A 13,200-nucleotide genomic window follows, 5' to 3' on the forward strand; every position below is an offset into this window, starting at 1 on the left:
AGAGGCATAAAATAGACATTCAATAAATATATGCTATACGTGCAGATAAAGTTGGATAACACCACTAGTGTGACCTAATATTATGATTTTGTACCAGAAGATATGAAGGATATGCAGAATCTAATCAGATGCCTTTTTTTTTAATGTTTATTTATTTTTGAGAGAGAGAGAGAGAGAGAGAGAGAGAGAGAGAGAGAAAGGAAGGGGCAGAGAGAGAGGGAGACAGAACGCAAAGCAGGCTCCAGACCCCGAGCTGTTGGTACAGAGCCCGATGCAGAGCTCAAGCTCACAAACTGCGAGATCATGACCTGAGCCGAAGTCAGATGCTTAACCAACTGAGCCACCCAGGGGCCCCAGATGTCCTTTTAATATAAGACAAAATCTATAAGACTTTGCAGACTTGGCCCAACCAAATAGGAAAATTATTAAATATGTGTGTATATATATAGAGAGAGAGAAAGAATAGCTCAAACAGTGAATGGATTAATTAGTTTAAGACAAATTATTTAAAAATATGAATGAGGGCAGGCATAGACATTCATCTATTCAGATTAAAAGAATTAGGTAATTGCAAACTGGTGCAACCATTCTGGAAAACAATGTGGCGGTTCCTCAAAAAATTAAAAATAGAACTATTCTACAATCCAGCAATTGCACTATTAGGTATTTATCCAAAGGATACAGGAGTGCTGATTCGAAGGGGCACATGCACCCCAATGTTTACTGCAGCAATATAAACAATAGTCAAAGTATGGAAAGAGCCCAAATGTCCATCAACTGACAAGTGGATAAAGAAGATGTGGTATACATATACGATGGAATATTACTCGGCAATCAAAAAGAATGAAATCTTGCCCTTTGCAACAACGTGGATGGAACTAGAATGCATTATGCTAAGTGAAATAAGTCAGAGAAAGACAAATATATGATTTCACTCATATGTGGAATTTAACAAACAAAACAGATGAACATAGGGGAAGGGAAGCAAAAATAAGATAAAAGCAGAGAGGGAGACAAACCATAAGAGACTCTAAATACAGAGAACAAACTGAGGGTTGCTGGTAAGGTGTTAGGAGCAAGGATGGGCTAAATGGGTGATGGGAATTATGGAGGGCACTGGTCGGGAGGAGCACTGGGTGTTATATGTAAGCGATGAATCACTAAATTCTATTCTTGAAATTATTACATTATATGTTAACTAACTTTGACTTAAATTTTAAAAAATAGGGATGCCTGGGTGGCTCAGTCAGTTGAATGTCTGACTTTAGCTCAGGTCATGATCTCAAGGTTCATGAGTTCGAGCCCCTCATCAGGCTCTGTACTGACGGCTCAGAGCCTGGAGCCTGCTTTAGATTCTGTGTCTCCCTGTCTCTCTGCCCCTCCCCCACTCACGCTCTGTCTCTCTCTCTCTTTCAAAAATAAACACTGAAAAAAAATTTTTAATAGTAAGTAAAAATTAAAAAATAATAAAAGAATTAGATAATGCCATGACTTAAACCTAAGATATCAACTATGAGACCAACACTCTCTAAAGGGCATGGACTTAGACATCCTGTTGTTACTCCCACTAAACACAAGGCTCAACATATCCCTTTATGATGCTGGTAGGGATACAGTGATTATCTATAACCTTAGGTCTCAAGTCCCAGCCTAGAATCTAATTAGTAACCTGTGTTCACTGATATACCTTCAATTTACTTGGGCAGTAACATTTTTATCTAAAGTTTATTTATTTGTTTGTTTGTTTGTTTATTTTTAAGTAATCTCTACACCCAATGGGCTCAAACTCACAATTCACAATCCTGAGACCAAGAGTCACCTGCTCTATGGAATGACCCAGCCAGGTGCCCCTAAAAAAAAATTTTTTTTTAACTATGGAAAAGGACTTTTTAACTCCTGAAACATTTAGAACTGGATAGTGATAAGGCAGTAAATCACACCCAAAATATCAATGCTTTTGAATTAAGATCATGAATAGGTTTTAGTAATTATGCAATCCATGATTTTGAAGTATCTGTGCTATTTTAACATTCAAAAATTATTTTTTACTTTAAAAAGTACTTGTAATGTTTCAATTTACAAAGACAGATTATATACATTTATGATCCCAAATGTGTAACTGAAAAATTCATTTTGGATATGTGGCCTTTATTTTTTTGTAACTCTTAGAGAGAGAGGAAGGAAAGGGGAGAGAGAGAGAAAGAAAGAAAGAAAATCAGAGTCACCTGGCTGGGTCAATGCAAGCAGGAGAGAATGCAAGCAGGGGAGAAGAGCAGAGGGAGAGAGAAAGAGAATCTTAAGCAGGCTCCATGCTCAGCACAGAACCCAACATAGGATTTGATCCTACAATCCTGGGATCATGACCTGATCTGAAATCAACAGTTAGATACTCAACTGAGCCACCCAGGTGCCCCAGATATGTGACTTTTGGAGTGAAAGAGGTGGGTAACTTAATTTTACTAAGTTTATAAACAGAATTAGAATACTTACAAAGCTTTAAGAATAACTATGTTTATGTTTAATTTACTAGATATAATAGAAGGATTTTGGCAATTGGGAGGTTTTTATTTGTTAGGACAACTAAAATGCTAAAGAAAGAAAATCAGAGGCACCTGGCTGGCTCAATTGGTATGGCAAGCAACTCTTTTTTTCTTTTTCTTTTTTTTTTACTTGAGAGATGGAGCGTGAGTGGGGGAGAGGCACAGAGGCAGGGAGAGGGAGAATCCCAAGCAGGCTCTGCACTGAATGTGGAGCCCAAGGGAGGGCTTGATCCCACAACCCTGGGATCATGGCCTGAGCTGAAATCAAGAGTCAGACACTCAACCGACTGAGACACCTATGTGCCCCAGCATGCAACTCTTGATCTTGGGATCATGAGTTTGAGCCCCACATTGGATGTAGACATTACTTTGGGGAAAAAAAAAAAGAAAGAAAGAAAAAAAAAGAAACGGACACCTGGCTTGTTCAGTAGGAGGAGTATTTCACTTTTGATCTAAGGGTTGTGGGCTTGAGCCCCATGTTGGGTATAGATTACTTAAAAACAAAATCTTAAAAAAAAAACAAGAAAAAGAAAAAAGAAAATAAATTTATAAGTTTAAAATATTTAAAATTTTATGTTTGTTACTAGACTGATGATTAAAAGTATCCAGTTTGTTCAACTTAAATTGACTGAATGTTAAACCCACTGAACGTTAAAGTTAATAGGAAGTGTAAGTTGAACTTGAAGGCTTAAAGCAAAACGATTTTTTTCTTTTAATTTTGTTTTAACTAATTGCTAATTTAAAAATAATAACAAGTAGTCTTTCTACATTGAAAAGCTTCTCTGGTAATTTCACAATGATAGATATGTAGAACAAGGACAGAATATGGAGATCTTTAACTGCTAACTGAGAAGTATGACTTCTAACTTCATGTATTGTCAACTCAAATGTGTTGGAGGGTTTTTTTTGTTTTTTGTTTTTAATTTGTAATATTAACAGAGATAGCAGAATGGTTAGGATATGGGCTCTGGAGCCAAAAAGCCTAGGGTCACATATGACTTCTCCATTTTCTAACTGTGAGATCTGTGGACAAGTTACTTCACCTTTCTGTGCTTCAGTTTCATCCTCAGTAAAATAAAAATAAAAATAGTACCTAATAGTGGAGTTATGTAGACTAAGTAAGTTGACACATAAAGCATGCCTGGCACCTAGTAAGCAGTTGACAATATAAGTTTTTTTAAAAATCCATCTGGGGGGCACCTGGGTGGCTCAGTTGGTTGAGCATCCTACTTCGGCTTGGGTCATAATCTCGTGGTTTGTGGGTTTGAGCCCCACATCAGGCTCTGTGCTGACAGCTCAGAGCCTAGAGCCTGCTTCAGATTCTGTGTCTCCCTCTCTCTGGCCCTCCCCTGCTTGCACTCTGTCTCTCACAAAAATAAATAAACATTAAAAAAAAAATGTTTTTTTAATCCATCTGGGAAGGGGAATGAAGGGACAAAATGGATGAAGACGTCAAAAGACACAAAATTCTAATTATAACAATAAATAATGTACAGCATAGTGACCATAATTAATACCACCATACAGCATATTTAAAAGTTGCTAAAAGTAAATCTTAAAAGTACTCATCACAAAAAATAAAAGAAAAAAAATTTTGTTAACTATATATGGTGACAGATGGTACACTACACTTACTGTGATCATTTTGCAATGTATATGAATATCAAATCACTACACTGTACACTTGAAACTAACATAATGTTAAATGTCAATTATACCTCAATAAAAAAATAAACAATAGAAAAAAACAATAAAAAAAAATAGAGCAGATTGTTCTCCCTAATTGGGTGGGCCTCATCTGATTAGAGGAAGGACCGAAGAGAATAAAAAGCTTGAGTAAGAAAAAACTCCTCCTGCCTGATTGTCTCTCAGCTGAGTTATGAGTGCTCTCCTGCCTTTTGACTCAAACTGAAATGCTGGCTCTTCCTGAGTCTCAAGCGTTCCAACATTTATATTGAAACTACACTATTGACTTTCTTGGGTCTCCCATCTTACCAACTACGGATCTTGGGACTTGTCAGCTTCCACAATCACATGATCCAATTCCTTAGAATAAATTTCTTTTCTCCCTCTCTCTCTCTACATGTGTGTGTATACACACACACACACACACACACACACAGGGATAAAAGAGAGAGTAAGAAAGATTTATATACCTTTATGTATTTCTTTATAAGTACATGTAAGACTGAGTCCTAAGGAAAAATTTAAAGTTTGAGAAGAGAATGAGCCCACAGAAAATACTTAGACGTCAGTAAGCAACATCAGGAAAGTGTGGTGTCACAAAAGTCAAATGAAGAGGTATAGGAAGAAGAATGGAGGAGCCAACAGTGTTGCATAAGGTCATGAGAACTGGTTAAAGAATATTACAATTTGGCAGATGGAGATCCTTGGGGGTGAGAAAAGAAACCCATAGAAGGATTACCATATCTAGTAAAGTAAAAGATCACCTTAGCAAATAATTCCCTCAAGACTGATAGGTAAATATCACAATCAAAGTAACTGATTGAAAGAAAACATGAAAATAAAGAGTACTCTGTACATAATTTTAGAAATCAGCAACTTTTCTACAATGGTGTGTCAACTCTGTACATACCATTTCCCTCTATTACCATGTTAGAAATATATTTTAATATATTTTTTTATCATTAAACTCATGCCTGCAAAGAAAAAAAATATGCCAAAATTCCTAAAACATTTTATAGAAAACCTAATTCAACTTTTGAAAATCAAAACAAATTCAATAATATTTACTGAACTTTTATAATGCACAAATTAATCACTATAATCATCTGATCACTTCTGTTTTCATATTGTTTCAGTTTATGGACAAATTTAACATTCTATCATCTATAGAGTCTTTTTTAATAGCTCTTGAATTTTGTAGTCAACTGCTTTGTACTTACTTTGTTTCCCAAGTGAGTGATCTTCAGAGTTCCATCTTGCCACACTTTTGACTTCTTCATTTTTTGATGAGTATATAGTACCTTATTTCCAAAAGTACAAAAGAAATGGTTTCTTTTTACATGTATTAAATGTTATATATCTTTATACACTTCCTACCCACAAAAAATATTTAGACATCTTTTATCGAAACAAAAGATATAATAATAACAACAAAACATCAGGGTGTCTGGTTGATTCAGTTGGCACAGTACATAACTGTGAGTTCAAGGCCCACACTGGGCCCTGAGCTTACATAAAAAACAATAATAATAATAATAAATAACAACAAACATCAATTTAAAAAAAAGAAACTTGGTAGTAAAAGTCAAGGCAGGAAAGAAACAAGATAAAATCTAAAGAGGAAACTGAAAAGTTAACTGGACAACAACAATTTTGAGGGGCACCAGGGTGGCTTAGTCACTTAAGCATCCGACGCTTGATTTCAGCTCAGGTGATGATGCCAGGGTTGTGGGACTGAGCCCCATATTGGGCTCTGTGCTGAGCGTGGAACCTGCTTAGGATTCTCCCCACCTCTACCCCTCTCTCCTGCTTGCACGCACACTTATACACTCTCTCTCTCTCTCTCAAAAAAAAATAAAAACAATGATAATTTTGAGCTTCTCAGTCATCTGTGGGAAGGAAAATATTTGTTGAGTTATACAGAAGTCATGATCTGTGCTCAAAATGTAGGCCAGAGACTCCTATTAGTCCCCAAGACCTTTTCAGGGGTCTATGAGGTCAAAACTATTTTCGTGATGTTATTTGCCTTTTCTCTCATTTCTTCAGGCATGCAGAATGGAGTCTCCCAGGGTTATGTATATGCAATGTTGCAAGATTCAACTTCAGACTAATGCAGAGGCATATCTGAGAATCTAGCCAACTTTTATTAAGTCAATTGCTAGGAGGATTTGCAAAAAAAAGTAAAGCAATGCCACTTTTTTCTATGTGTTTTTCTTCTGTTGTTGTTGTTTTAGAAAATATAGCTATTTCCATTAAAAAAAAAAGTAATTTATGTCTGATGTAATGGGTTATTTTTAATGAATTAATAAATATTTTTTAAATTTGTTACAATTTATCATATGAAAGACATCAATAGACATAAGCCCCATAATCAAAAATTCTCTGGGGTCCCCAATAATTGTTTAGAGCATAAAAAGATCCTAAGACCAAACAGTTTTAAGAATCACTAATCTAGATAGCAGAGGCATGCCAATTCTTCAAAAGAAATTATTTCCTGGTCCTAACAAAGACCTTACAAAGAGTTTGTTCCAAAGGACTTTGTATAACAAACCTGAATAGTAGGCAAGAGATAGGGTTGCCAGGTAAAACATCAGGCAATATTTGAAATATACATATTTATACCAAAAAAATTATTCACTGTTTATCTGATACTTAAATTTAACTAAGTGTCTTGCTTTTAGGTTCTGAGGTTGTTTGTTAAATCTATCAACCCTAGCCAGACATTTGTGAAATGTGAAAGGAAGTAAGAAAAAGGAAATAGTGGGGCACCTGGCTGGCTCAGTGGATGGAGCGTGCAATTCTTGATCTCAAGGTTGTAAGTTAGTGCCCCACAGTGGGTGTAGAGATTACTTGAAAATAAAATCTTAAAAAATAATAATAATAATAATAATAAAATAAAGAGGATTTTAAAAAAAGAAAAAAGGAAATAGTGAAAACTGGTAAGACTCACAATAAATTCCTGGCTTTCCATTATTTCTTCCGAAGTTATAAACGAGTCAGGTCCAGAAAATAACTGTGGTTATTCAATTATTTGTATCACCTAAAATGAAAACAAAGAACATTCAACCTTGATGCAAAGAATAAATATCAAACACAATTGTTTCCCACAAACTCGACAGAAGAGAAAAATCTGAGAGTTCTACGTCTCTTAGAATCACCAAGGGAAACATAGGTATAATCAAATTATCTGATACTAATAGGTACACAACGAAAGAGTGACCCTACCCTGTGGAAAAAGAATTTGCCAAGAAAAACTAAAAGAGAAAACTAAGTAAAATATGTAAGATAATGTATATTATAAAATACATAAAATAACATGTTATTAATATATATTATATAACAATAATATATATATATTATATAAAATAATTAGCGTGGAAAGCTTTTTCTAGGTGCCATAACATGTATCTGAAAATGATCCCACAACATATGGGATCCTTGTGGAAAGAGGTTCAATTTTCCATTTTCTAAATTGCTATAGGCACCACAAGATGGCCCCCTTGCGTTTTGAATTTTTCCTTTTACATCTTAAAGTCAACATATGCTAGCATCCAAGAACAAATATACAAATTTCCTCTGCAAGGAATAATCTTTGCAATATCACTGCAATGATATTGGAATGAGTACTGTAGTTATCCTATGCTACTGGATAAAATTGTTACTGTGGGCAAATTTAGAAATCTAAAATTACTGATGGGGAATTGAAGAAGTAAACAGATGCCAATGAAAAAAAAAATTCTAAAGCACTGGTTCCAAAGGAATGAACCCTGGACTAACAAGACAACATCACCTGGGAACTAGTTAGAAATTCAAGGTCTTGGGTCCCACCCCTGACCTGTTCAATCAGAGAGTCTAAGGTCAGGCCCAGTACTTCGTTTTAACATGCCCTGCAAGTGATAGTGATATATGCTCAATTTTGAGAACACATGGCTAAACCACCCAGGATGATTCAATAAAACATTTGCGATTCTAGATTCAAATCCCCTTTCATACATATAAAATATACCACATACGTATCATTCATAAATTACATATATTATTTCCCTTAGTACTTGCCAGACAATGTGCTAAACTAGGTACTAAAATGAACAAAATACTATTCTTAATCAAGGAAATTTCAGTGTAGCAGGGTGAATAACAGTACTTACAATAAACCATGACAGAAATAAGCACAGGAGGGGCACTTAACTGGGTCTAGGGCATCAAATAAGGCTTCCTGAAGAACATAATGTCTAAGCTGCAAGTTGAGATAACCATAACCGAAAGAAGATGCCAGGAATGTATTTCCAAAATGAAATCAATATATACAAGGGCCTGTGAAAAGACACAGCAAGGCATGATCAAGGAACTCAGTACAATTAAGGAGTCAAGATAGCGAATAGTGAGAGAGAAGACTGAAAAAAAACGAGAAATAATAGGAGTCGGAGGGCCTTCTATGCTATTTCTATGCTATGCCGAGTTGTTTGAACTTTGCATAAAGGCAGTGGGAAGGGTAGGGTTTTAAGAATAAGATTACATAATCTGACTTGGGTTTTACAAAGATTGCTCTGGCTGCTGAATGGAGATAGGAGGGATAAGGGATTAGGCAAACGAGGTATGAATACTTGCCCCAGGACATAGTTCACAGGACAGGACACAGGACTATGGAGGCACTGCCTTTCAGAGATAAAAACTCCCATATCCTACATCCCTCCCCTCAAACCCACAGGAATTGCTAAATCCATAATGAATGCCAAGAAGATAACAGATGTCCAGAGAAACACATCTTTCACTACTGTTTTAGAGCAACTTGCTTCCAGCCACTGAATGTGTTGGACATTCTACATATGTATGAGACTACATGGTATAGGCACAGTGCTTGGCATGTGGCAGTTATTGATATGAGATTGCTTTAATAACAGCTATCATTTATTCAGTGCAATTATGTGCTAGACATCTAACATGCTTTAAATGCTCACAAACTTACTGTACAGATTTCAATTTTCACATTATTTTACAAAAAAAGGAAATGAAAGTATATATCAGTAAATAATTTGCCCAAGATCACAAAATAAATGGCAGACTCAAAATTCAAAACTAAGTAGTTTAGGGGCCCCTACCTGGCTCAGCCCCTAGAGCATGCACCTCTTGATCTCCAGTTGAGTTCAAGCCCATGGTGGGCATAAAGTTTACTTAAAAAAATACGAAATTTTAAAAACTAAGTAGTCTAAACTCTGGCACTCATACTCACAAATATGACATATAACTATTTATTGAGTGCCTACTATATCAGGCAGGAAGTAGACTAGATAATTTATATCATATAAAAATTATATATAATATTTGCCAGTCTCAGAATCCTGAAGGCATGATCTAAAGCACTGGTTTAAATATTATCACAACATACAGATTAGGAAACCGGTATTTACTAATATAGGATTACTTATATTCTATTTAGGAATTGCAAGATAAATCCCCATTGTTTTCCTAAATTTGAGATACTACTTCTGGGATTTACAATTTAAAAGGAACTGTAAAGATCCATGCTCTCAGAAGTGTAAATTAGATAATAAAAAAAAAAAGACTAGCTTAAAAAAAAAGGCTAACTGTATTCAAAAATATTTAAAGAGGCCTGGAGTGCCTGGGTGGCTCATTCGGTTAAGCACCTGACTCTTGATTTTGATTCAGGTCATGGTTCATGAGTTTGGGCCCTACATCAGGTTCCTACTGACAGTGAGGAAGCTACCTGGGATTCTCTCTCACCCTCTCTCTCTCTGCTCCTCCCTCTCACACAGGTGCACACACTTGCTCTCCATCGCAAAATATATAATTTTTTTTTTTTTAAAGAAGAGCTAGTAACTATTCTTCTCAAACTGTTCCAAAAAATAGAATTGGAAGGAAAGCTCCCAGACTGATTCTACAAGACCAGCATTACCTTGATTCCAAAACCAGACAAAGACCTCACTAAAAAGAAAAATTACAGGCCAATATCAATGATGAACACGGATGCAAAAATTCTCAACAAGACATCAGCAAATCAAATCCAACAGTATATTAAAAGAATTATTTACCATGGTCAAGTGGGATTTATTCCTGGGCTGCAAGGGTGATTCAGTCTTCACAAATCGATCAACGTGATACACATTAATAAAAGGATAAGAACTATATGATCTTGTCAAAAGATGTAGGAAAAGCATTTGACAAAATACAGCATCCATTCTTGATAAAAACCCTCAACAAAGTAGGTATAGAGGGAACATACCTCAACATCATAAAGCCATATATGAAAGACACACAGCTAGTATCATGCTCAATGGGGAAAAACTGAGAGCTTTTCCTTATAGTCAGGAAGGAATAAGACAGATTTCCAGTCTCACCATTACTATTTAAATAGTACTAGAAGTCAGCCTCAGCAATCACACAACAAAAAGAAAAAAACAGGCATCCAAATCAGCACGGAAGAAGTCAAACTTTACAATTTGCAGATGACATGATACTCTGTGTAGAAAACCGGAAAGACACCACCAAAAAAATTACCAGAATACATGAATTCAGCAAAGTCTCAGGATATGAAATCAACATGCAGAAATCTGTTGCATTTCTATACACCAATACGAAGCAGCAGAAAAAGAAATCAAGCAATCTATCCCATTTGTAATTGCACCAAAACAATTAGATACCTAGGAATAAACCTCGGTAAATAAAGAGGTAAAAGACCTATACTCTTGAAGACTATAGAACACTTATGAAAGAAATTGAGGAGGACACAAAGAAATGGAAAAGCTTTCCATGCTCATGGACTGGAAGAAAAAACATTGTTAAAATGTCTATAGTACCAAAAGGAATCTACATACTCAATGCAATCACTATCAAAATAACACCAGCATTCTTAACACAGCTAGAACAAACAATCTTAAAATCTGTATGGCACCACAAAAGACCCCAAATAGCCAAAGCAATCCTGAAAAAGAAAAACAAAATTGGAGGCATCCTGATTCTGGATTTCAAGCTATATTACAAAGCTGTAGTCATAGAGACAGTATGGTACTGGCACAAAAACAGACACATAGATCAACAGAACAAAGAACCCAGAAATAAACCCATAATTATACAGTCCATTAATCTTTGACAGAGCAGGAAAGAATATCCAATGGAAAAAAGACAGTCTCTTCCACAAATGGTGTTGAGAAAACCAGACAGCAACATGGAGAAGAATGAAACCAGACCACTTTTTTACACCATACACAAAAATAAATTCAAAATGGGGGTGCCTGGGTAGCTCAGTCAGTTAAGTGTCCAACTCTTGGTTTTGGTCATGATTTCACAATTCGTGAGATCAAGCCCCATATCAGGATCTGCACTGGCAGCACAGAGCCTGTTTGGGATTCTCTAGCTCCCTCTGCCCCTCCTCAGCTCATGCCATGTTTGTCTCTCTTAAAATAAATAAATAAACAAACAAACAAACAAATAAATAAATTTGAATGCATGAAAGAAATGTGAGGTAGGAAACCATCAAAATCCTAGAAGAGAACAAGCAGCAACCTCTTTGACCTTGGCCAGAGTAACTTCTTACTAGAGACATTGTGGAAGGTAAGGGAAACAAAAGCAAACATGAAGTACTGGGACTTTAGATAAAAAGCTTCTGCACAGGGAAGAAAACAATCAACAAAACAAAAAGGCAGCCTACGGAATGGAAGATATTTGCAAGTGGCGTATCTGATAAAGGGTTACTATCCAAAATCTATAACAAACTTATCAAACTCAACACCCCAAAAATAAACAATCCAGTTAAGAAATGGGCAGAAGGCACGAATAGACATTTTTCCAAAGACGATATTCAGATGGCAAACAAGACACATGAAAAGATGCTCAACATCACTCAGCATAAGGGAAATACAAAGTAAAACCACAATAAGATACCACCTCACACCTGTCAGAATGGCTAAAGTAAACAACACAAGAAACAACAGGTGTTGGCCAGGATGTGGAGAAAGGGGAACCCTCTTGAGCTGTTGGTAGAAATGCAAACTGGTGCAGCCACTCTGGAAAACATAATGGAGGTTCCTCAAAAAGTTAAAAATACAACTACCCTATAGTCCAGCAAATGCACTAGTATTTGCCAAAAGGATAAAAAAAGTACAGATTCAGAGGTACGTGCATCCCAATGTTTATAGCAACATCAACAATAGCCAAACTATGGGAAAAGCCCAAATGTCCAGCAACTGATGAATGGATAAAGAAGATGCGTTGTATCTATAAATATATACATGTACACACAATAGAGTATTACTCAGCGATCCAAAAGAATGAAATCTTTCCATTTGCAACGATGTGGATGAAGCTAGAGTATATTACGTTAAGCCACATAAGTCAGTCAGAGACTTACAGGATGGGGGGAAAAAAGGGAAACAAACCATAAGAGACTCTTAGGAATAAAAAACAAACTGAGGGTTGATGGAGGGAGGAAGGTGGGGGACAGTAGATGTGTGATGGGTACCAAGGAGGGCATTTGTGAAGAGCCCTGGGTGTTGTATGCAAGTGATGAATCACGGAGTTCTACTCCTGAAACCAAAATTGCACTGTATGTTAATTAACTATAATTTACATAAAATTTTGAAAAGAAAAAAAATTTCCTTAAAGTCTTCATCTAACCACATCAAGTGTTGATCCACTAAAGGGTCAAAGTTTAATGTGGAAAACTTCTAAAGTGGTATGGAGCCCTCAGATGGTGTGATGAATATATAACCAGACACGTACAAACACACCCCCCACACACATATATACTCATACATCCTTACACTGCTTTGTACATTCATATATAAAATTCAGTGTTCTCAATAAAATGAGTAACTTCCTTTTAAGTATCACAAGATTTTTTTGGTCTTTTATTCTGGAACAAGCAGGACCTTTAGAATCCCTAAATGGTTCAGATTCAAAAGTTTGAGTCTCGAATCCAATATCCTGTTTAAGAACCCAGTCAGTCCAAGTAACCAAA

General features: G+C 36.0%; 1 protein-coding gene across 6 annotated transcripts in view; it reads right to left on the minus strand.

The window, feature by feature from the left end:
* Window positions 1–13,200, minus strand: part of ZGRF1 (zinc finger GRF-type containing 1) — a 91,168-nt gene that overhangs the window by 77,479 nt on the left and 489 nt on the right. For all 6 annotated transcript variants that reach the window (XM_049631056.1, XM_049631054.1, XM_049631055.1 and 3 more), the window contains exons 2-3: window positions 7,177–7,266; window positions 5,447–5,527 (exon numbers count right to left, since the gene is read on the minus strand). In XM_049631056.1, coding sequence (XP_049487013.1) covers window positions 5,447–5,527; window positions 7,177–7,197 — 102 coding nt within the window. In that variant the 5' untranslated portion in view covers window positions 7,198–7,266. The remainder of the gene's footprint in view (window positions 1–5,446; window positions 5,528–7,176; window positions 7,267–13,200) is intronic.

This window comes from Panthera uncia, chromosome B1 (genome assembly GCF_023721935.1).
Source record: "Panthera uncia isolate 11264 chromosome B1, Puncia_PCG_1.0, whole genome shotgun sequence".
NCBI lineage: Eukaryota > Metazoa > Chordata > Mammalia > Carnivora > Felidae > Panthera > Panthera uncia.